We start from the raw sequence: 26,224 nt of genomic DNA on the forward strand, positions 1-26,224 counted from the left end.
CTAGATCTTCCTGACCCAGGGATCGAACCCAGGCCTCCTGCACTGTAGGCAGATTCTTTACCATCTGAGCCACCAGGGAAGCCTGTCAAAATATTTAAATGTTACAAAAATACTTTTATGTATCATTAAAAAATGCTGCAAAGTAAATTATAATATGCTATTTTAAAAGTACTTGGATTTCAGATGCTACAATGTGAAAAATATTTTAAATTAATAAAATACAGTATCTGTGGAGTAAATGAATACTCTGAGGTCAAGATTCTGATGAAGAGGCTTCATACATGTTCAAGAGCAGATCAGGATATAGTTTTGAGAATATATTTCTTCCTAAATATTGAAATTTTAAGCTCAACCTTATACTTGTGACAAATCTTAATAGAAAAAGCAATATTCTGACATGGTCTCCCATCTTTTTACCACCAAGGACCCTTTTATTTTATCCCCAAGGTTCCCATACTTTGAAATATTTTGATACCATGTAAAATTCCTTTTTTTACTTGATATCAAGTAAAAGCTAATTTTCATTTTTCATCTATTAAATATGCATATTCAAACTGAGGCAATACAATAATAATTTCCAGCTAAAATAAAAGAAACCTGACCTTCTACTGACCTTGTATGGACTCATCATAGGGAAAAGTAACATTTCTATTAGGAAATCTACTGTTTAGCCTCCCGTGTCTCTTTCTCAGAACCCAAGAACCAGAGACGGCAGGCACTTGAGATGACAGCACCCATATTAAGCCGAGAGAGGCCAGGGAGGTGCCCATCTCAAGGTTCTCGGTCAGCCATTTGTTTACACGCCTCTCCAGCAGAGAAAGCTGCGTCAGAGTGCTAGACGCTGGTGGTCTGGCATTACCCACGGGCCCATTCACGCTCCTAAAACTGTTAACACAAAAATTCAGTTGGTCTTTCTAGATTTGAGCCAAAGTGAAGTAGTGAAAAGAAAATGCTATCTGTGGGGTTTTACATCACCCACCCTCTCTCTGTGCCTTAGTTTAGATCTGAGTGCAGAGGACAAGCCATTCATCTCTGCATCCCCGTTCAGTGGCTGCCCAGAGTAAGCACGAAAGCGTCCATGAATATGTGAATGAATGAAGTCAAGACATCCTCCCTGACTTGAGCTCTTTTGAGGGAAAATAGAAACTAGGAAAAGGAAATGAAAGGGAACATGACCTCAGGAACCTGGCAAGGAAGATAAACTAGTGCGGTCAGCCTTCTCTTTCCCTTTGGAAGATTCCTTAGGCCAGTGGCCATTTCTGTGTGCCTGATTCTGAATGAGGACTAACAAATCTACAAGTGAAAATTTTAAACAAATGCCTCAGACACACAGTATATTTTAAAAATGAGAGCATGTATGTTAAAGAGGTGTTGACCAGGGGACCAGAATTTCTTTACTCTCTTCCTAGAAAAATCCTGTAAACATTAGCACAGATCTCTCCTTATCCCGAGCTTCCCTGTTAGCTCAGTTGGTAAAGAATCCGCCTGCAATGCAGGAGACCTTGGTTCAATTCCTGGGTTGGGAAGATCTCCTGGGGAAGGGACCGCCTACCCACTCTAGTATTCTTGGGCTTCCCTGGTGTGGCTCAGCTGGTTAAGAATCTGCCTGCAGTGCGGGAGACCTGGGTTCAATCCCTGGGTTCGGAAGATCGCCTGGAGAAGAGAAAGGCTACCCACTCCAGTATTCTGGCCTGGAGGATTCCATGGACTGTATAGACCATGGCGTCGCAGAGTCGGGCACGACTGAGCAACTTTCACTTTCACTCCTCATCCTCAAGTCCAAAATCATGGCCTGTCAGCACTATCTTTAACACAGTCAGGAAAAGTAAAAGCCGTTGTCAGATGGACAGTTTTGGTGCCTCGTTTGGGACCCTTCCAGTCTAAAGGCTCAGCAGACCTGGGTGCATCTGGGAAGGAGGGACTAAGGGAACCTCCGTGAGCACAGGAAGAGTAGTGGGCCTGTGGATTTGGGCAGTTTGTTCTGATGACTATCACGTTAGGACACACTTCCGGCCCCCAAAGAACAGGGTTAAACATCCTGAGCTCAAGTTCCAGGAATGGCTGGTTTTTCCCTTCCCTCCAGACAAAGGATTGGGTCAGAGCCACAGGGCTGAGAGAAGGACATGCAAGCTTCTAAATCTCTGCTTGTCTTTGAAGCAGACATCCCAGGACTCACTTCCTTTAATCAAAAAACATATGAACCATGAGCACACAGATTGGAGAAGATGGGAGAAAACAGGTGAGAACCTATGGAACGACTTTTCTTCCTGCTGAAGTGTTTGAGAATAGGATCCTGTGAGTTCTTGTAGCATCATATTCTTGGAGGGGGCACCTTAATGTTTGGTTTCCAAAGCACTGTATGTTGCTTTGGAATATATTTGACATAGCAATCCTGGAGCTTGGTTAGATCTTTACAGTCTCCTTTTTAAATACTGATTCTCGTTGCCTTTAATGTCAATTCAACCATCAAGAAAAGAGTTAATTCTCTGAGACTACTTAATATACCCCACTGACAACTAGTCATTCATGATGAAGACTATGCTACACTGGGAACCTGGTAGAGATCAAGAGTGTCAAAGCTTTTGCTCTATCATATGACAAAGTAAATCTCCTTTCATAATGAACTCCTGAAGCTGAGATGGTAATTCCCTAACCTGGGTGTCTGTTAGCCCATGGGGAAAATGTAAAATATACAGAGCAATGAGCACAGTCCCTAATATACAACAGGTGCCCCATAAATGTTTCCTGGTCAACTGTAATAGTTGGCATTTATTAAGAGCTAACCATGTGCCAGACCCTGTGTTCATTTTATATTCAGTATTTCTCAATAGGTACTAATAGCCCACTTTCTAAATGAGTTAAGTAGGGCTCAGCAAGTCACTTTATTTAAAGAAGGTTACAGTGTTAGCCAGGGATACAGCCAGCATTTGAACCCAGCTTGTTTGATTTTAAACCTCATGCCTTTTCCATTACTCCACGTCGTTTCCTTAAACCATTATTATACATTTGAGTGAGCCAGACAGAAAGTGAAAAGTGAGTGAGCTGTATTAAAAACCTAGGAATTCTACACTACAGACATCCTTTCGTGCCTCAGTAGATTAAAGACGAGAAGGGCAAACAACATGAAATAAAACAATAATCCCTAATGAAAGAGAACAGAAAGGTGCTGCTAAATGTCTTAAAATATGTATGTTAATTAGATGTCTGATTTTTCCTTTTTACAGAGGGCCTCTGGGAAGGTAAAGTGTCTGCCTGCAACACAGGAGATGCGGGTTTGATCCCTGGGTTGGGAAGACCCTCTGGAGAAGGAAATGGCACCCCACTCCAGTACTCTTGCCTGGAGAAGCCCATGGGTGGAGCCTGGTGGGCTGCAGCCCACGGGGTCACCAAGAGTCAGGCACGACGGAGCGATTTCACTTTCTTGGGAGCAAGGCCTTTCCTGGCGGCTCAGATGGTAAAGAACCCGCCTGCAGTGGGGGAGCCCTGGGTTCAGTCCCTGGGTCGGGAAGATCCCCAGGAGAATGGAATGGCAACCCACTCCAGTATTCTTGCCTGGAGAATCCCACGGACATAGGAGCCTGGTGGGCTACAGCCCATGGGGTCGCCCAGAGTCGGACACGACTGAGCGACTAACGCTTTAGGAGCAAAGTCATCAGTTCTTTCCACCTCCCTCTCCACCTCAAGAACACGGACATTAGTTCTCTCGGTACAGTCCACTTGATCACACAGTCACAATTCAAGAATGTACTGAGACAAAGAAGTAGGAGGTTTCATTCTTGAAAACCCCTCAAGAGGAGAAAGGCAGTCAGGTGGCCTGGTCACCGACCTGTTCAGCATTAAGAGCCGAGTCTTAGAATGTGTGTGCTATAATACTAGGCTCGGGGTGGGGGGTGGTCTTACCTGGATTTAAGGATATCTTGCCACATGAACCTCCTAAACTGTTCATGTAACATTTTAAAGAACTGGTCACTTAGTCTTAGGGCTGAATAAGAGGGAAAGAATATGGAGACAGATAAAAAGAAATGAAATATACCATAAATGCTTAACAAAAGCATAGAATGGGAAGGATTTTAGTACCAGTAGAAAAAAAAAAGCCAGATTATCTTGGACTCAGAGATGATGAAAAATCTTAAAGAACTTTGTTAATGACAAGTGACTGTCTTCAGGCACTTCAGTGCCAAATTCCATTAGCATCTGTATATAAATAAAAAGAGCTGCAGATGCTGGCCAAGGCCCCTTTTTACCCTGCCAATATTAATACCCGGTGTCGGACCATCTACTTAAAACTCCTTATTAATAGGATCTGACTACCAATAGCTTTTCCTGACAGCTAGTAAGCTAGAACTTCAATAGTATGGCTTAGAATTACTTTAGAAATAATAAGTGCTTTTGCAATTAAACTCTGCTTTTAATTAGCACAGAACTGGCATTGACTTTTTAACTTCTGAGAGATGTTATTATTTATGCTTGTTGCCTGTTTTAAATGGACACAATTTTAAACAAAAGATTTTAAACAGAGCCCCTAATAAAGCCTAAATCTAATCATTTCCACAATTCCAGTTTTATTTAGATTTTATGTGCTTGCATGTAGACACACTTAAAGAACACATATGTGTATATATATATATATATTAGATGATATAAGAGTTTGACAAATGACTTGTTAATGAAAATTTATTAACTACATAACCTTTGAATACCAGAGAAACTTCAATATGTACAAATCACCATGAAGTTCCCAGTTCCTAAACTTTGGTTATATGAATATGTCTCAAGCACCAAGGAACAAACAATAATCCTAATTCAAAAAAAGAAAAAAAAAAATCCCAAGAAACGAGGTCCTTTAAGTCTCTTGAATCTGTCTGTTTTCTAAACACCATTTGGGAAACTTTTATTCTTATATTTCCTTTCATTTGGGTCAATTTCCAAAAACAGTCAATAAAAATTGATCAGGGGAAAAGGGACAGACAAATTACCATTACAAATAAAGGTGATATCTCAAAATAACTTTTTGGAAAGTATTCTTAAATATAAAACTCTTAACCTAGGAGATCTGTATTATGTAACAAACCCAACTCTTATTTCAAAAATCAAAAAACCTCCAACACCACAATCATAACAAGAGTAGGGGGTGAGAGGCTCACAAGGAGATCTACAGCAGACTCAGTTAAGCAGCTCCTAGGATTTCACCACCTTCCTTGGCATCTGCTAGCTGCAGAGGTGATTTGTATAATATTTAGGCATCAAAAAAGACACCTGACAGGCTGAGCACAAACTCTGATGAAATTTCACAAGAAGTCTGATGGGCAAAAGAAAGAAAAATCAAAGGATCAAGGCTGAAATAGGAAAAAAAAACAAAAACAAAGTATGTCTCAGTGTATGTAAGTCGGGATGGAGGAGGCGTAGGTGTACCAACTGACGGGTGCGCGTGCGGAAGGGCCTGCATCCTGCCTACAAATGTGGGTTATATACACATGTATACTATGTCAGTCCATGTTACACCTTCCTGTTACAGAAGTGGAAGGAGCTTCTCGTCACTTGGCCCCTCAGGCCCCAGTCCTTTGTCCTGGCTGGTTGGTGGTCTGTGTACAAGACTCAACTGCATGGTATATGAACGGATAAAGCTTGATGTCTGGTCCAGGGGTGGAGCAGTTTCTGCATTCTTCATTGTAATATCGTAGCAGCAGCTTATATACTTCTCCTGAAGAGCAGAAAGCCAAACCAGTTTGCACATTAAGATATGCAGATAGATAAATCGACTACAGAACATCCCAGTTCTATCCTAAACAACATAGGCTCAAATTTGGCTTTTGAAAATAGAGCATGAGGTCCATAAGCCTGGAAGGCTTTCCTGATGTAAAGCTAAAAATTTTTTAAATACCTTAAACTACTTATTAGTTCATAATTACAGCAGGCTACACATGGTTCATCATCCACGCGTCCTTTTCAGAGTTCACGGTGACTTAATTTTACATTCGGCTCCCATGACAGGAAGGCCTTCCAGGTCCAGCTGAGACACAGTAGGTGGAACGCGTGCTGGCCTGTCTGATAAGCGTGACTCAGAGTAAGGCCTCTTAGGTTTAAGGTACCTTCCAATACCATCCCCTCATTCAGCTTTCCATACACACAAAAGTAAAAATGGACACTAACTCCAACTTCTTGGCCTTCATTTAATAAGCTGACATACTCGTTGAATATTGAGGATGAAATTTTGCCAGAAAAATAAGGTCTGCAGGCGTTGTCCCTCTGAGACCTTGTCCCCCACCCCACCCCAAGTCACATTTCCATTCGTTCTTATCCACTAGGATCTATCCAGAGTCAGCAGGTGCTCCTCTTGGATGGTGTACAATCCATCTAGACACCAACCACCCCCTACTCACCAACAGTCAGTTTCCTTTCAGTAAGGAACGCATGCATGCTATAAATGTCTCTCATCAGTTCCGAGTCCCCAAAGGTGAAGTAAACCACGTCTCGCTCAGCTACGGCAGCTGCCAGTATCTGTATTAAGGCTGAAGCACAGAGGGAAAACACAGCTATATTATGACACTTCCCATCAGGATACCTTTAGTTCTTTCAGCCAGCTAAATTATAGCTGGCATGCCATAGCTATATCCTGGATTAAAGATTTATAAACCTAATATACACGTTATTAGAAATGGCAAATAGAGGATGAATATAAATCATCTGGTTGTGCGACTTTCCAGACATGCTGCTGAGACTCTCATTAAGCCACAGAACTCCCACAGAAGCACCTTTGCAGGAAAACAGAGGGAGGTGCATCTGAAGCAGCACACTGCGGGCGGTACGGTGCTTTCCCCCGTGCACATTCATCTGGAACCCAAATTTCTGTGTTTGCTTGATTTATCTTGCTACGCAGTCACTGGTGTTTTGTATCAAAGGTCTGTGATTTTCCCCGACCAGTGTACTTGGGAGGTTCTGCTTCTGTGAACTCTACAGCAAGCAAGCATTCTCCAAATGGGTTCCAGAAGACACCCCCATCCCTCCCGCACTCCAGCCTCCACCCAATCACTAGAGCATGGAGTGAATGTTACTGATGACACTGGACATTAACTCCAGTGTGCTGGCATAGGGAAATCATGGAGAAGCCCTGTCCCCAGGAATCAGAGGCACAAATCACTGAGCCTGGAGCATATTTCCAAAAATCAAATTCCTTTACAATCTTAATCTCAATAGACAAAATTTACTTTAAACACTAAAAATGAACATAGTACAATAAATGCCCTGTTGCTAGGAACATATCTTCTCCTTCATAAAAGGGGAGGTGGGAATCAAAACACTATGGAGGATAAATATAATTTTGACTTTTGAGAGCATGTTAATATTCTACATCTTCAAAACATAAAACATGGGAATAGGGAGGAGCTCACAACTGAAAACAAACAGCCAAATTCTATTTAAAAGGAAAAGTACGACAGGGAAAGGAAAAGGGAAGAACGAGCGTAAGAACTGGCCCAAGGAACTTATGGACACAGCATCTGATGGAGATGCCTCAGTCTTGGACAAGGAGGAGAGAACTGCAAACAAACCCCAGACTTCCTTTATTGGATGTGCTTACCACAGCAGTCTAGGTGAGACAGTTCTGAGACTATTAATAAAATATATTTCAGGACTGAATAAATGAGTTGATATGTTGATGCTGCTGGGAGTTACAGTTCTCAGAATGGAAGAGGGGACATGCAAACATGGAATGGGAAAGACAAAAGGTACTGTGGCCACCAACTGGAATGCAAGGAACGGGTGTGCACTCATGGCTTTCAAATATGAACATCTGTGTGTGTGCATTTCTTAGTTTTATCTGCTGAAAGGGCCAAAAAGAAGACACCCCAGTAGCAGTTAGCATACCTAGTGCCCAGGCAGTGGTCTAATACCATTCCCCCTAAAAGCAGCTGGATTCCTCAAGGAATACTTTTCCATGGTTGGGACAGGATAGGTACAAGATAAACCCAGAATGTTTCATTATACCAGGAAGTGAAGAAGTACTCCAAAACAGATGGGGAAAAATTGATGAGTGCTTGTCCTAAGGATATAGAAGCCAGTTTGAAGGAGCATCTATCAGCCAAATCTGGGCGACAGAAGCACCAAAATATTATGTATAGTAGTAAGTTACAAATCATTGAAAAAGTATCCATTCCTGAGTCCACAACAATAACACATAATAAATAAATGGAGAAGAAGGGCTCTTGCTCACATGAGAAAGCTAAAGACTAACCGGTACGTCTAGAGGGAGTGTTAGAACAAGATAACCCTTTTCGCATTCATCAGGGTAAAGACTGGATCAGGCAAAGATCAATAAAGGACGCTAAACCTAAGGGGAATTTTGACTCAAAGCGTCTTCCCACAGACTACTTATTAACTGCAAGGGAGGAAAAAATATCTCTACAGTGGAAAAATCAGATGGTGACCAAAGTTAACATCACCAGTGGGGTCAGATGACCACCAAGTGCCTCTAGATGCTGTCACCTGAGCACTACTCTGATCCCGAATGCACAACCCCACCCTAATGATGAGGAAAGAGCAGACAAGGACCACGAGTGCTGTGTTCCTCCAACAGGTGTTATTCTCATCACAGGGGACTGGAATGCAAAAGTCGGAAGCCAAGAGATACCTGGAGTAACACACAAGTTTGGCCTTGGAGTACAGAATGAAGCAGGGCAAAGGCTAACAGAGTTCTGCCAAGAGAATGCACTGCTCATCTCAAACACCCTCTTCCAACAACACAAGAGATGACTCTACACATGGACATCACCAGATGGTCAATACTGAAATCAGACTGACTATATTCTTTGCAGCTGAAGATAGAGAAGCTCTATACAGTCAGCAAAAACAAGACTGGGAGCTGACTGTGGCTCAGATTATGAACGCCTTATTGCCAAATTCAGACTAAAATTGAAGAAAGTAGGGGAAATCACTAGACCATTCAGGTATGACCTAAATCAAATCCCTTACGGTTGTACAGTGGAAGTGACAATAGATTCAAAGTATTAGATCTGACAGACAGAGTGCCTAAAGAACTGTGGACGGAGATTCGTAACATTGTATAGGAGGTGGTGATCAAAACTATCCCCAAGAAGAAATGCAAAAAGGCACACTGGTTGCCTGAGAAGGCCTGACAAAATACCTGAGAAGAGAAGCAAAAGGCAAAGGAGAAAAGGAAAGATATATGCATCTGAATGCAGAGCTCCAAAGAACAGCAAGGAGAGATAAGAAAACCCTCCTACGTGATCAATGCGAAGAAACGGAGGAAAACAACAGAATGGGTAAGACTAGAGATCTCTTCAAGAAGATTAGTTACCAAGGGAACATTTCATGCAGGGATGGGCACAGTGAAGGACAGAAACGGTATGGACCTAACAGAAGCAGAGGTTATTAAGAAGAGGTGGCAAGAGTACACAGAAGAACCATACAAAAAGGTCTTCACGACCCAGATGACCAGGATGGTGAGGTCACTCACCTAGAGCGAGACATCCTGGAGTTCAAAGTCAAGTGGGCCTTAGGGAAGCATCACTGTGAACAAAGCTAGTGGAGGTGATGGAATTCCAGCTGAGCTGGAATTTCAAATTCTAAAAGATGATGCTATTAAAGTACTCATTCAATATGCCAGCAAATTTGGAAAACTCAGCAGTGGCCACAGGATGGGAAAAGGTCAGTTTTCATTTCAATCCCAAAGAAGGGCAATGCCAAAGAATGCCCAAACTACTGCATCATTGACTCATCTCACTCTCATTAGCAAGGCAATACTCAAAATTCTCCAAGCTAAGCTTCAACAATATGGGAACCGATAACCCAGATGTTCAAGCTGGATTTAGAAAAGGCAGAGAAACCAGAGATCAAGTTGCCAACATCTGTTGTATCATAGAAAAAGCAAGAGAGTTCCAGAAAAACATCTGCTGCTTCTTCATTGACTATGCTAAAGCCTTTGTGTGGATCACAACAAATTGTGGAAAATTCTTAAAGAAATGGGAATATCAGACCACCTTACCTGCCTCTTGAGAAATATGTATGCAGGTCAAGAAGGAACAATTAGAACCAGACATGGAACAACAGACTGGTTCCAAATCGGGAAAGGAGTACGTCAAGGCTGTATATTGTTACTCTGCTTATTTAACTTATATGCAGAGTACATCATGAGAAACGCTGGGCTGGATGAAGCACCAACTGGAATCAAGACTGCCGGGAGAAATATCAATAACCTCAGATATGCAGATGACAGCACCCTTATGGCAGAAAGCAAAGAAGAACTAAAGAGCCTCTTGATGAAAGTGAAAGAGGAGAGTGAAAAAGTTGGCTTAAAACTCAACAATCAGAAAACTAAGATCATGGCATCTGGTCCCATCACTTCATGGCAAGTAGATGGGGAAACAATGGTAACAGTGAAAGACCGTTTTCTTGGGCCTCAAAATCACTGCAGCCATGAAATTAAGACACTTGCTCCTTGGAAGAAAAGCTGATGAAGCTAGACAGCATACTGTCCTTTGTCCTTTGTCAGTAAAGTAACGTTACTGACTGACAAAGGTCCGTCTAGTCATAGCTTTGGTTTCTCCAGGAGTCATGTTTGGATGTGAGAGTTGGACCATAAAGCAAGCTGAAGGCCAAAGAATTGATGCTTTTGAACTGTGGTGTTGGACAGGACTCTTGAGATTCCCTTGGACTGCAAGGAGATCAAACCAAAATAAAAACTTTTAAAAACTGAACTACTATATTTGATATGGCTGAGTATCCCCAGACTTGAGAAAGAATCTAAGATGTTATAATACATACAAGATTCTGAATACACGAGTATTTCCTAATTTCCAAACTAATATTTATTGAGTATCCACAACATGTGAGGCACCACGACTAGGCCTCATTAATCTTGGAGTAACTGATCCCAAAATACAGATACATTTTAATTAAAACTGCTCAACCAACTTATGCAAACATTAAAGCTTCAGTACATCAATTTTAAAAGGTTCCTAATTAACCTAAACTACATATAAAAATGGAAACCAAGGTGCTGTAATCTTCTTCTACCAAGAGGTATTTCTTATCTTTTGGTTTGAATGAAATTTATCTATATTTCCTATTAAGAGGAGAGAACGACCCAAAGAAAGTCTTTCTAGTCTTGTTTTCCCCTCACACACAGAAACACTAGCTCACTGGGCACTTGTCACTTATGAAAATAAAATATTAATAAGAACATTTAAAATGTATCTCCCTATAGTGTTTATTTATTTTTTTCTCCCTATAGAGTTTATTTTTTAAATGCTTCACAGGCCATTCTGCCTCTCTGGATAGGCTCACAGAGTTAAGTTTCACAGATCTACCAAAAAAGAGACTGAATCCTAATAAGAGAATTTACATTACATTCTTATTTCCCATCCGTTTCCGTTTGGAGCACATGATAACAAAAGCATGTGGCAGACAAGCTGGGACCGGAGACTGAAGACCTGAGCTCAGGCCTCACCTTTCTGCCGGCTATCTGAGCTCTAGGACTCTGGCCAAGTCACTTCGCTCTCTTGCCTGTATTTTCCCATCTATGCAAAGAGGAAGTCAAATCAGATCATCCCTAAAGACTCTTTCAGAGTACGGAGTTCCACAACCTCTACTACAGCTTTTCTTCTTGCATTGGATATTAGACTGTAAATACACAGAGTAAATTTTCAGAAATATAACAACCTTGACCTTAAATCCATCAGTAATCACTAACAAAAGATCATTTTAAACAAAATTGTCTTCAGACCTCACTACATCCCCAAGGTCTTTGCGCATCTAGACAATTAAGTCTCACCATTTAAGTGAACTCTCCTGCAACACAAGTTAGATGAGAATAAATCACAGATCTAATAAGATGTGGGGACTGATTCCAAGAATGATACAAAAGCATCAAATTCCTAATTGAAGCACAACTAGGTGCCAAAATAATCACTTAAATTAACCTGCAGGGAGTCTGGTTTTAATTTTCTTTTTGGCATCAATCTTAAGCAATAAAATTTTCAAATAAGTATGAATAATCAAAAAAGCCTTCCCTGGTAGTTCCAACGGTAAAGAATCCACCTGCAATGCAGGAGACCCAGGTTTGATGCCTGGGTCAGGAAGATGCCCTGGAGGAGGAAATGGCAACTCACTCCAGCATTCTTGCCTGGAGAATTCCATGGACAGAGGACCCTGGTGGGTTGCATTCCATGGGGTCACAAAGAGTCGGACATGACTGAGCAACTCACACACACTACACTAATATCAAAAAGCAAGTCATAGTGTCATCTTACAACAAATGAACCAAACAAAACAATGAGTAAAATCATGGATACCTATACACAGGCATGGTCTGAGGCCATCAACAGGTAACATTAGTAACAACTGCTAACACTGGGCTCTATACTATAGCGTGCTGAATGTTCCAGCAGCTTTTCAAGGATAAGCTTAAGATTCACAAAGATTAACTCAATCCTTATAAAAGCTGAATAAATATTAGCATTATCTCCATTTTGAAAATCAGGAAATAAGGACATCAAAAAATTAAGTAACCTGCCTACGGTCACAGAGCCAGAAAGTGGTGGAGCTGAATCTGAAGTGGGCGGCCCAAGCCAGGGCTCTCCCTCACCCCCTGTGGTGGAAAGCTGCCATACCACGCCAGCCTGCTATGCTCCAAGCCAACCTACCATATGTCTGTTAGAAGACTCTCCTCAAATTGTTTACTTACATTATTTAAATACATACTGGCAGGAAGCTAAAATTGTATAGATTTGAAAGTGTTACTCATGTCCTTCTCATGAAACCCAAGTTGTTTTGTGAACTCATGTCTTGATTACTATGAAAGCTCAAACAGCCAAATCTTATTTTCTAATTGGTCTTGCGCTCCGGCTACTGTTTATATTTTAAATATATATATATATTAAAGTATTACTATTTATTTTTGGCTGCGCTGGGTCTTTGCTGCTGCATGTGGGCTTTCTCTGGTTGGGGCAAGTGGGGGCTACAGTTGTGGCCCACAGGTTTCTCACTGAGCTGGCTTTTCTGGGTGCAGAGCACGGGCTCCAGACGCTTGGACTTCAGCAGCTGTGGCTCGCAGGCTCAGTGGTCACGGTGCGCAGGCGCAGCTGCCCTGTGGCCATGGGATCTTCCTGGACCAGGGATCGAGCTGTGCCCCCTACACTGCAAGGTGGATTCTTAACCAGTGGACCACCAGGGAAGCCCTGGCTACGGTTTCTAATCTTGGTTCCATGTGACCCTACCAACCACCCCCAGTCCTCCAGTGGACATCACGAAGGCCTCAATCTTTGGTGCCTTAATTGTACTCACGTCAAGAATTCAGCCACCGTCTCTAGAGTGGCAGTCCCCAACTCTAAATCCAGATGCAGAGTCTGTGGCCAATGAAGATGGCATTTAAGCGCACAGGCGCCGGACTCTCGGGCGCTGACCCTGGTTTGAGTCCTAGTCCTGCCACTTGCCATCCTCGTGGCCTGAGGCTGTTACCCCCTTGCCTCAGTTACGTCACAGAGACAAAAGTACCTCATGCCTAGTAGGCTGCTACGAACTCGCACATCTAAGGAAAGCACTTAGTACAACACAGAACGCTTTCAACATGTCTAACAGCAACCACAGCCACAGCGCTGGTTTTTGAGGAAAACAGGCCAAATATGAATGCTGGTTCTGATTGTTGGCTGTGTTTCTTTGGGCAGTTTTGTTAGCCTCTGCATAAAACCTTGGTTTTCTCATCTTAAAAATGAGGCCACAGATTGAAGGGTGACTATGCAACACGAAAGGAGAGAATGTAGTATTTCTTAAACCTGGCTGATTATTAGCAACTCCCAGAGAGTTAAAAAAAAAAAGCTCCCAGAGCCATTTTCCAAATCCATTAACTCAGTGGTATCTCTGAAGCCCGGTAATAACCATTCCACTCTCTCCAGACAACCTGAAGGCAACCTGAAAGATGCACGTGCCCCTGTGTTCACTGCGACACTATTCACAGATACGGAAGCAACCTAAGCGCCCATCCACAGATGAGTGGATGGAGATGTGTGTATATGCAATGAACTACTACTTGGCCATAACAATGAATCTTGCGCTACGCAACAACATGGACGACCTAGAGTGTATTATCCTGAGCGAAATAAACCAAAGACACAGACTGTGCGATTTCACCTATGGGCTGAATCTAAAAACGAAACACATGGACAAACATAATCAAACAGAAACAACAGCAAATACAGAGGACAAACAGGCGGCTGCCGGAAGTGAGGCGGGAGGGGGTCGTGGGTGTGGGTGCACGGTGCAGGGGGCGCAGCCGGTAATTACGGAAGGTCTTCGTGCGGTGACAGAAGCCAGCCAGACTTGTCATGGAGACCGTTCTGAAATGTACAGAAACACAGAACCACTGCTGTGCGCCAAGAACTAACAGTGCTGTAGGTCAATCACACTTTAAACCAATGCATAGGAAAATATGACCAGATTTCTGGCTACCAAAGGTAGGAGGCAGGGGGAGAGGGAATTAAATGAAGGGCCCCAAAAGGTACAGACTTCCAGTTCCAAGGTAAGCAAGCACTACGAATGTAACGCACAACATGGTAGAGATAACTGACACTGCTGCACATTATAAATGAAAGGTGCCAGGGAGGATAAATCCTGAGAATTCTCATCATAGGGAAAAAAATTTTTCTACTTCTTTAATGTTGCATCTATGTAAGATGATGGATATTCACTAAACCTACTTGATACTAATTTCATGATGTAAGTCAAATCATTATGTTGGACATCTTAAACTTTATAGTTCTGTATGTCAATTATTTTTGAATAAAACTGGAAAAAAAATACATGCTCACAACAGAAATTGTTGATAACTGTGAAAATAAATTATACAATGAAAATCTTGGAATACTACCCTCAGCAGTCACCAGAGCAAGCAAAGCTGCAGTCTGAAAGGCTTTTTTACACCATAAAGAAAAGAAACAAAATGAACACATTTATAAAGCTTCCCAAATTGTCCATCACAAATGACCAAGGCTTGTGGCAGACCTGGCTTCTGGATTGATGATGTGAATCTACTCATTTATTTTACTTAAGAGAAAAACAGAAAAAAGTGTCTGTCATAAGATCAATAAGCCCAGAGTGAAAAACAGGTTTCCTCAAACAAATTCAGGATGATAAAGAATTTCATAAAATAAAAACCAGAAATTCTTTCTTCTATAGACATTCAAAACACTGAAACTAATAATGTGGTTTTTATTTCTGAGTATGAAGAAAATGTCTGTGAAAGTCTTTAGAATAAGGAATAGAAGAAATTTTTTTAACCATGCCCCAAAATGTAAACACATAAAAATTAACCCCATAGGATAATAGGCTGATCACAACTCAACAGGTTGAAATAAATGAAAAAACAGAGAAAAATACCTGTAACATATGTTATTCAGTTGCTAAGTTGGATGACAGATAATTAATATTTCTGAATATACAAAGAGTTATTACAAACCAATGAAAACCAAATCTATTGACTAAAAGCTAAAGGGCAGATGACATGAACAAACAATTCACAAACAAAAATGACCAATAAAACATATGAAAACTATTGAACCTCAGAGAAATTAAGATTGACAAAACCCTACTGTGGTGAGACTGCCTTTGCAAAGAAGACACTGTAAATTGATACTGCCTTTGAGAAGAACAGTTTGTGGTAAACATTAAAATATGTTGTATCCCTGTCCTTTGAGTCATTAATTTCACTTCTAGGAATTAACCCTAAGAAAATAATTATGTATAACATATATAAGCAGAAACTTGCTCTGCTTATATAAAATTAAAAAACTGTATGAATGGAGAATTGGTGGAATAAACAATGGCAGATAGGTACATGCAACAGAATATTAAAACCTGTGGGCAGTTTTTGGTGTTGCGAGCCACCATGAGACTACGGGGTTTTCTAGAAGAGGAGGTCAGAGCATAGCATACATAGTGTGATTCCGCTAATGTCAGATGACTATACAAACTGTTACAGAGAAATTCCCAATGAGCATTTGAGAAGGATTTCATCTGCATCTAGTTTAGCTATCAAGGCCAGTTGGCTGTTTTATATTTGCTTCGTTTTCTTGTTATTTTGACAACTGTAGTATAAACAAAATATCTGTCAGATTTTTGTCCTGAGTTCCTGGCAGGAGCTTCAAAACCTTTGCCATTTCCCGAGTCAAAGCTATGGTTTTTCCAGTGGTCATGTATGGATGTGAGAGTTGGACTATAAAGAAAGCTGAGTGCCGAAAAATTGATGCTTTTGAGCTATGGTGTTGGAGAAGACTCTTGAGAGTCCCTTGGACTGCAAGGAGATCCAACCAGTCCATTCGAAAGGAGATCAGTCCTGGGTGTTCATTGGAAGGAATGATGTTGAAGCTGAAACTCCAGTACTTTGTCCACCTGATGCGAAGAACTGACTCATTTGAAAAGACACGATACTGAGAAAGATTGAAGGCAAGAGGAGAACGGGACGACGACAGAGGATGCGATGGTAGGATGTCATCACAACTCAACGGACATGGGTTTGGGTGGACTCTGGGAGTTGGTGATGGACAGGGAGGCTTGGCATGCTGCAGTACATGGGGTCACAAAGAGTTGGACACGCTTGAACAACTGAACTGAACTGAACTGAGTGATAGGGTGTTTGTCATGCTGGTGAGAGTGACTGCCAGTGGGCCTCTGACTGCTTGAGGATTGTACTTAGAGTCATTGAACTCTAGGGAGAGGGGAACTGGAGCACGGCCAGGGATGACCAATGGCGCCCATGTAATGAAGCCCCCATAGAAACTCTGGACACCAAAGGTCGGTGGAGCTTCCTAACAAACACATTCATGTGCTAGGAAAGTGACATGCTTTGACACCACAGGGGCGGGGCACGGAGGCTCTGTATTCCCTCCGCATCTCACCCTACGCATATGCTTTGTAACACAACTGCCACAGCACAGGGGCGGGGCACAGAGGCTCTGTATTCCCTCCCCATCTCACCCTACGTATATGCTTTGCAACACAACTGCCACAGCACCTTCCTGGGTTCTGTGAGTTCCTCAGAGGCTTGAGGGAGCCTCCCCACTGGCGGCTGGCTGATCAGAGGTGCAGGTGGCCCTGCGCAGGACAGCCGAGCCTCAGACTCGCAGCCGGAGCCTGAAGCGGGGTGGTCCAGTGGGGGATGCACGCCCGTGCCCTGCGGGGTCTGCACTGACTCCAGCGCGTGCCCGGGCTGTCCTGCAGCGCCCTCAGCTGTGTCAGACCAGCCGGGCTGACGCAGAAGAGCAGCCTTCCTAGGTAACAGTATAATACTATTTGCTGTAACTGATACTCTTGAGAGGAAAAAAAAGTCATGATATGATAAATAACCAGTAGCTCTGTTGATAGGTACAAACCTAAACTGCGAGAAATGTTTATCCTTCTTGAGTACCAAATGCCTCCTCATGCAGCTCTCCCACGCTGCATGCCCACCCATCATGCGCCTCTACTGAAGCACTCATTTCTCGGTGCTGCGTTTGCCCAGGCCTCTCTCTCAGATGCTAGACCACGAATTCCAAAGCAGGGACCACACCTTATCCACCACTGTATTCTCAGAACCTACCACAGGGCCTAGAGAGCGGCGGACGTGCCCTAAGTCTGGTGAATGAAGGAGGCACTCAGAGAAACAGCTCTGTCCGTAAAACTCACTATCGTAAAGGAATGGGCTTGCATGGGTGGTTTGGGTTGAAACTTCACAGTCATTTTGGCCTCTTTATTCAACTAAATGCTGTGTCTGATAGATCAGAGAGATGTGACCTCTGCAGGGAATAAAAATACAGATTTAAACATAAAAATACAGATTCCTGCACAAACAATAAAAAAACGATTGTATCAAATATTCTTTTTCTTTTCTTTTAGATTTTTGTGGTCTACTGGTCCAGATCAATAGAAATCTGGTTAGAAGGACTAACTCTATTCCTTAGTCAAAAAACTATTATCCTTCTTATAACAACGGACTCACTCACCTTTTAGTCTAGGATCACCCCCAAAGGCACCACAGCCCCAGTTTCCTGTAGCCACTGCAGACAGGTTCTCTGAAGAAACTCCAGGACGAAGAAACCCACAGTAAGCCTGAACAATGAAAGAAACATCAAAGCAATGTGAGTGACTAGACACTAGCAGTATTTCTGACTGATGTACTAGGATCAGTATCCATTATCAAGCTTATGTTCTCTCTCTCTCTTTCTCCTTTTCTTCCTAGGGGCCAAAGGAGACGGAAAAAAAGAAAAAAATCCTGGGATTACACAAGGAAGAGAGTAAGAAATGACCAGTTCTAATTACTGATTTGCTCTGATGCTGGGCAAATCAAAGCCCTCAAGCCAATACGGGTCTCAGTTGTCCCTCTTCCCCAATTCAAACAAATACAAATGAAAGTATCAGAGATATTTCAAGAATTAATGGGATTCCAGTTATGAACTATGAGGGACTAATGGACAGAAAGGCATTTAAGACAGAGTTTTATTTGAAAACTTTTGATTACTATTTTTCATTACAGTAAAGAGTTATTACTATTAGGCTTCCTCAGCTCTCTCTCTGAATTATTGGGACTAGATTAATAACTGTGGTTAGCTTTTAAATGTGCTTCTTGCCACTGAAACACTTAAGCGACTATATATAAAATGAGTCCCTATATATAAAAGGGACTCCTATGCCTGGCTATAAGATAACCTTTAATATCCCTTCCAGCTCCAAGACTCTAGTTTCACAGCTGTATTTTAAGCTAGATTACTTTATTTTAAAATTTTCCAGTTACCTGCAAAAAGCACAGTATATCCTGAGGATGCTGGCTGCATATTAATTAAATGAACAGCTCATTTTATATTTGAGAAGATCGCAGTTTAAGGCCCTAGAGTTTCTGATTTCCATTTCTTTGCTGTCAGGCTAGTTGGCCTTTCTGCCTCCTAAGGGTTCTTAGTTTTCTGAAACCATCAGACTATGTTAAGAAGTTTAATATAATAGCAAAGCAAATATCCCCTGGGCTTTCTCAAGCACCAAGCAAAGCCTAAACTATGTCTTATGTGTAACAGTGAATAAAACAAAAAGAACAATGTGTGACAGATGTTCCCAGAGAAAACCCAGGATAAAGAAAGGCGCCTCTACGAAGCCCACACGTGATACTGCAAATTGCTCTCTGAAGTTGCTACAAAGGTATAAAAATTTATTTTACACACTGGATGGATTAACAAGGCTATTTCTTCCACCTCCTCATAGGCTGTAAATCCTGGCAGATATTAATTATAAGTTGGTACCAGACCATTATTCAATGCTGTGGTACAGAGCTTACACTAGAACTCACAAATTACCTGTATAATCAGATGCACAGAGCTTTTGAAAATCTCTTTCAGGTCAAAACTATCAAAGAGCTCAATTTTTTTTGAGCAGGTTCTTCTTGAAAGATACAGATTCTCTGCCTTTATGCCAACAAAGGAATAGACCTTCTGTCAGAATAGACATAACTTTGCCACTTGCTTTCCTGTCAAATCCTCCAAACATGCCTAGATGAAGAGGAAAATTTCTTAGCCTCCTAGTTAATGTTTTCTGCTTTATGCCATCAGAACGACTTTAGTCTCTTCCAATACTGCTATCTCTACATATCTGGGCTAAATTTTCTTTAAAATAAGCAAAAATAGCTTAGTGAAACTAAAGCCAAACAACAGAGAATTTGAAATATTTAGATTATCCGAAGCAAAATCTAACCAGTTTTACTAAAAAGAAAATCTGGAAAAATGGCCACAACAGACACAAACTACAAAACTGAAGTTATCCTGCATTTGCTGTTTTGATCGAAAAAAATAAAACTTTAAAAAGGCAATCAGATAGAAATTAAATGATGTGAAATACTTGTAAAACAGGGAAAAGAATAACTAATGATTAAATACAAAGTTCCTTTTTATAGAGGTCTGATTATTATATTAGTTTCAGGTATACAGCAAAGTGATTCAGTATTTCTCCAGATTACACTCCATTAAAAGTTATTACAAGATAATGGCTGTAATTCCCGGTGTGGTCCTATGTATCCTTGTTGCGTATCTATTTTATATAGCTTGTGTCTCTTAATCCCATGACCCTGATGCGCCCCCATCCCTTCCCACTCCCCTCCGTAACCACTAGTTTTATATCTGTGAGCCTGTTTCTGTTTTCTATACACAGATTCCACATATAAATGGTGCTGTGCTGTGCTTAGTCGCTCAGTCATGTCCGATGCTTTGTGACCTCATGAACTGTAGCCAGCCAGGCTCCTCTCTCCATGGGGATTCTCCAGGCAAGAATACTGGAGTGGGTTGCCATGCCCTCCTCCAGGGGTCTTTCCAACCCAGGGATCAAACCCAGGTCTCCTGCATTGCAGGAGGATTCTTTACCATCTGAGCCACCAGGGAAGCCCCCATATAAGGGATATCATATAGTATTTGCCTTTCTCTTATTTCACCAAGCATAATACTCTCTAGGCCCATCCACACTGCTGTGCAAGGTAGAACTCCATCTGTTTAATGGCTGGATAAGGTTTCATCGTATACGTTATCCATTTGTCTGATGGTGGGCATGGCACTCGGGTTGCTTCCATGTCTTGGCTGTTGTTACAGAATTCTTTTATTGTGTTTAAACCAACCACTTCCAAGGTCAGCAGAGAGAAGCAGCAAGCTCCTCTGAGTCCCCTTTAGAGGGACAACCCTTGCTTCTCTCCATTCCCCAGTAAGGAGAGAGATCCCTCACATGTCAGAGACCAGGACAGGGGCACTAATCAGTGCTGAGCTTCTTTGGTAAGAAACAAAGATCAGATAGTGATAGAGACGGCAAAAGAATCGTCAAGTCCTTTCTTCCTAGGGGAATGTGCTAGAAGTTCTCAAGAGCTCCACACTGGCAGCAAATTTTCCCCCGCATGAGCCAGAGCACTTGAGATTAATCAGAGCAGTGAAAGAGAACTTGCTTATTAAATTCTCATCACAGCCTGACCTAACATTCACCATGACAGAGCTATTTATTTTTTACTAATAAACTACTTAAAAGTGGGGAAAAGAAGAAGCATTCAAACCTCAGTAAGCAGAAGATACCAATAAATACTCCTGGCTCAGAATGGGGCTTCCTTGATAGCTCAGTTGGTAAAGAATCTGCCTGAAATGCAGGAGACCCCGATTCAATTCCTGGGTCCGGAAGATCCGCTGGAGAAGGGATAGGCTACCCACTCCAGTATTCCTGGGCTTCCCTTGTGGTTCAGTTCATAAAGAATCCACCTGCAATTCGGGAGACCTGGGTTCAGTCTCTGGTTTGGGAAGATTCCCTGGAGAAGGGAAATGCTACCCACTCCAATATTTTGGCCTGGAGAGTTCCATGGACTATGTAGTCCATGGGGTTGCAAAGAGCAGGACACAACTGAGTGAATGAGTTTTGATGGGACGTTAAGAAGAGAGGGAATTTTGGGGTCCTGAAGGGTGCCGAGGGGGGCCTTGAGAAGCAAGTGACAGGAGGAAAATACTGGTATCTAGAATTAAAAACTAGTGCCCAGCTGGGAAGTGGTAAAAAGACATGGGGAAAGGAAGCCAAGAAACTGAAAAAGGAAACAAAGAACAATTTTCAAAACCTACAGGCCCAGAGCTGGGCCCAGGAAACAGACGGTATTCAGGTGAATATTCTGTGCAAACATCCCTGCGACACACAGGCACGAGCACACGGGCTGAAGCGGGACTCAGGCTGCAAAGCCAACTCTAGCCGGCCTAAGAGAATACAATTAAATCACGTCCTTCATCATAACGTAAATACATCATATTGTTTTCTAGATTAATGATTTAATTATTGTCCTAAGGAGTTGTTTATATTAAGTCAATATAACATATCTGTCTAACAAACTAATCCAGAGTTCATACTGATAATGATTTTACGTTTTAGAATACTGTGATTTCCTAAAAACAAATATAAAAAGTGCCTAAAGGGACGTCCCTGGTGGCCCAGTGACTAAGACTCCACGCTCCCAACGCAGAAGGTTTGGGTGTGATCCCTGGTCAGGGGACTTGACCCCACATTCCGCAACTAAGAGTTCACAAGCCACAGCTAAGGCCCAGTTGTTGTTCAGCCGCTCAGTGGTGTCCAACTCTTTGCAACCACATGGACTGCGGCATGGGATTTTTTAAAGTGCCTTTAGAATCTTTTAAAAGACAGAAATGGTATGAACCTAAGAGAGGCAGAAGATATTACGAAGAGGTGGCAACAATACATAGAAGAACTACACAAAAAAGATCTTCACGACCCAGATAATCACGATGCTGTGATCACTCACCTAGAGCCAGACATCCTGGAGTTTGAAGTCACGTGGGCCTTATGAAGCATCACTACAAACAAAGCTAATGGAGGTGATGGAATTCCAGTTGCGCTACTTCAAATCCTCAAAGATGATGCTATGAAAGTGCTGCACTCAATATGCCAGCAAATTTGGAGAACTCAGCAGTGGTCACAGGACTGGAAAAGGTCAGTTTTCATTCCATCACAAAGAAAGGCAATGCCAAAGAATGCTCAAACTACCATACAATTGCACTCATCTCACACACTAGCAAAGTAATGCTCAAAATTCTCCAAGCCAAACTTCAACAGTATGTGAACTGTGAACTTCCAGATGTTCAAGATGGATTTAGAAAAGGCAGATGAACCAGAGATCAAATTACCAACTTCTGCTGGATCATCGAAAAAACGAGAGTTCCAGAAAAACATCTATTTCTGCTTTATTGACTATGCCAAGACTTTGACTGTGTGGATCACAACAAACTGTGAAAAATTCTTAAGGAGATAGGAATACCAGACCACCTTACTCGCCTCCTGAGAAATCTGTATGAAGAAGCAACAGTTAGAACTGGACATGGAACAACAGACTGGTTCCAAATCAGGAAAGGCATACGTCAAGTCTGTATATTGTCACTCTGCTTATTTAACTTATATGCAGAGTACATCATGAAAAATGCTGGGCTGGATGAAGCACAAGCTGGAATCAAGATTGCCAAGAGAAATATCATAACCTCAGATACGCAGATGACACCACCCTTATGGCAGAAAGCAAAGAAGAACTAAAGAACCTCTTATGAAAGTGGAAGGACAGTGAAAAAGTTGGCTTAAAACTCAACAATCAGAAAACTAAGATCATGGCATCGGGTCCCATCACTTCATGGCAAATAGATGGGGAAACAATGGAAACAATGACAGGCTTTACTTTGGGGGGCTCCAAAATCACTGCAGATGGTGACTGTAGGCATGAAATTAAAAGATGTTTGCTCCTTGGAAGAAAAGCTATGACCAAGCTAGACAGCATATTAAAAAGTAGGGACATTACTTTGCCAACAAAGGTCCATCTAGTCAAGGCTATGGTTTTTCCAGTGGTCATGTATGGATGTGATAATTGGACTATAAAGAAAGCTGAGCGCCGAAGAATTGATGCTTTTGAACTGTGGTTTTGGAGAAGACTCTTGAAGAGTCCCTTGCACTGCAAGGAGATCCAATCAGTCCATCCTAAAGGAAATCAGTCCTGAGTATTCACTGGAAGGACTGATGCTGAAGCTGAAACTCTAATACTTTGGCCCCCTGATGTGAAGATCTGACTCTCTGGAAAGACCCTGATGCTGGGAAAGATTGAAAGTGGGAGAAGGGGACAACAGAGGATGAGATGGTTGGATGGCATCACTGACTCAATGGACATGAGTTTGACTAAACTCTGGGAGTTGGTGAAGGACAGGGAGGCCTGGCGTGCTGCAGTCCAAGAGGTTGAAGAGCCAGACACTCACTACAAGTTCAAGATCAGGGTGTCCACGTGTTTGGTTTCTTCTGAGACCCTCTCCTTGGCGTGCAGACGGTCACCTTCCTGTAGACCCACCCACACATGGTATTTATTCTGTGCGCGTGCACTCCTGATTTTTTTTTTTCCCCAGATTGAGCAACTGAAGAACCTTTTAGAAGAGAATAAAGTAATACTGTCTTAAAATTATCCTTAGATTCAGTAACAATTTTATAAATTTCTTCTTTGTAAATTTCTTTTATTTGATTAAGTAACAACTGTACAAAGATGTTTAAAATGAAAGTATTAGTTGCTCAGTCATGTCTGATTCTTTGTGACCCCATGGACTGTAGCTGCCCAGGCTCCTCTGTCCATGGGATTCTCCAGGCAACAATACTGGAGTGGGCTTCCATTCTCTTCTCCAAGGGATCTGCTCAGCCCAGGGGCTGAACGCAGGTCTCCTGCACTGCAGGCAGATTCTTCACCGTCTGAGCCACCGGGGAAGCTCCACAAAGATGTTCACCACATTGTATATAATAAGGAGAACCCTGGGACCACCATTAGTTTAGTTAAAAAACTAATAGCTAAGACTTAGTATATCAGCTAAGTCCTCATATGTCAATCCAACTAATTTTATGGCCATTATCATATTATTATGAAGATCATTAGAAAGTATGAAAAATATAATTAGGATAAATTAAATAAATACAATATTTATGTCACTTTTGAACACATTTATATGAAACTTAATATCTGTGTGGAAAGTCCTACAAAAATGAAAACGATTATTTGAAATGTAAAATTATAGATGATATTTTGTCTTTAAAATAACTGTAACCTTAGTAAATGGATGTTGCCTTTTCAAGATGCAATATAAAATGAAAACATCATTTAGACCTTAGATTTCCCATGTATGAAATCAGAAATTAGATTATGTATTTCTATGGTTATTCTGATTCTATACATTGAGAAACTGAAGGGAAAACTCACTAAAAATGATACATTTTGAACCAATATTCCTGAAAAGTAAAGTAACAGACTTCAAGAAAAAATTATATATGATCAGATATTGAACTTCTTTGAACTATTAACAGCGAGGACTGATCGGTTTTGTTAATCAAGCACTGCAACAATCCACTCCTGAATTTGGTGATAATAACAAAAACAGCAAAATCAATACATTAGTTTTTAAAAGGGAAGTGCTGATTTCCTGCTCAGATGGTCTCCTCACTTTGTTAAATTTCTGATCCAGATGACTCCATGGAATATATTCGTTACTTAATGTTATTGGATTGAGTCTAACATGGCTAAACACAACTTTCCACAGATGATTTCTTTCTTCCTTTGCTGAGCTATTTGCTACTTTTACATCCTGAAGTCATAAATCTTTTCAATCCAAAGACAGTTCTCCTAGAGAATGTTACCTAGCTTACCTTTCACAGGTTTAAAACCCACATGATGTGGGTCCAGTAGGCTGGGAGGAGCCTGGATAGAGCCAGTTGTTTCCAGAGATGATAAAGCGCTCTGTGGGCCTGCCTTTAGGCTGCTATCTGTTGTGTGTGTCTGTCCTCAGTCGCTCAGTTTTGTCTGATTCTTTGCAACCCCCGGCCTATAGTTGACTAGGCTCCTCTGTCCATGGAACCTTCCAGGCAAGAATATAGGAGCAGACTGCCACTTCCTCCTCCAGGGGAATCTTCCCAGCCCAGGGGCTCCGCCCATGTCTCCTGCGTTGTCAGGCAGATTCTTTACCCCTGCACCTCCGGGAAGCCTGAGTATGCCTAAAAGCAGCAAGCCCCCTGGAACTCACAGACCACTGAACCGCCAGGGAAGCCTGAGTATCGCCTAAAAGCAGCAAGCCCCCTGGAGCTCAGAGATCCACACTGAATTCTGACGGTGAAAGCTGGTCTATTGCTTCATTTGGAAAAATGGAGTTTTTCTGTTCCTGTCTAGTTTCTTTCTGGCATACAAAAAAAAAAAAAAAAAGCACTGTACAAGTTATCTCTGAAGTGATTTAAAACAGAGTTCTGCTTTAAACCTAAGTTTACAAAACCCAGTGAGATGTAAAACATTTAATTTACTATGCTCTCCAGGTTGTGGTGTCATCAGTTAGCCATGGGGAATTAAAAATGAGAATATTTATTTATGTCCAGGATTATATCTGTAAAAGTGAATGATCCAGCTCCTGCAGGAAAAGTATTTGTGGGAATATAAATATTATCCATTAAAAAAAAAAGAACCTTGGAATGTGTGTTAATGTACAATAATGGTTAAATACATTTCCTTTTCATACATGTCTCTCTAAATTTCCATGTATTTCTTGACGTAACAAAGTGCCACACAGACTATGTGAGTAAAACAATAGACATTACTCTTCTCAGTTCAGGAGACTAGAAGTGCAAGATCAGGGTGTCCACGTGCTTGGTTTCTTCTGAGACCCTCTCCTTGGCGTGCAGA

The 26,224-nt window shown here is 41.7% G+C and overlaps 1 protein-coding gene across 2 annotated transcripts in view; it reads right to left on the reverse strand.

Annotated features, from left to right (window-relative positions):
- Nucleotides 1–4,656: 4,656 nt before the first annotated feature.
- The window catches only part of PARG (poly(ADP-ribose) glycohydrolase), a 116,953-nt gene continuing 95,385 nt past the window's right edge, over nt 4,657–26,224 (reverse strand). For both annotated transcript variants that reach the window (XM_069572293.1, XM_069572292.1), the window contains exons 16-18: nt 17,988–18,093; nt 6,381–6,509; nt 4,657–5,701 (exon numbers count right to left, since the gene is read on the reverse strand). In XM_069572293.1, coding sequence (XP_069428394.1) covers nt 5,547–5,701; nt 6,381–6,509; nt 17,988–18,093 — 390 coding nt within the window. In that variant the 3' untranslated portion in view covers nt 4,657–5,546. The remainder of the gene's footprint in view (nt 5,702–6,380; nt 6,510–17,987; nt 18,094–26,224) is intronic.

This window comes from Ovis canadensis, chromosome 25 (assembly GCF_042477335.2).
Source record: "Ovis canadensis isolate MfBH-ARS-UI-01 breed Bighorn chromosome 25, ARS-UI_OviCan_v2, whole genome shotgun sequence".
In the NCBI taxonomy this organism is placed as follows: domain Eukaryota; kingdom Metazoa; phylum Chordata; class Mammalia; order Artiodactyla; family Bovidae; genus Ovis; species Ovis canadensis.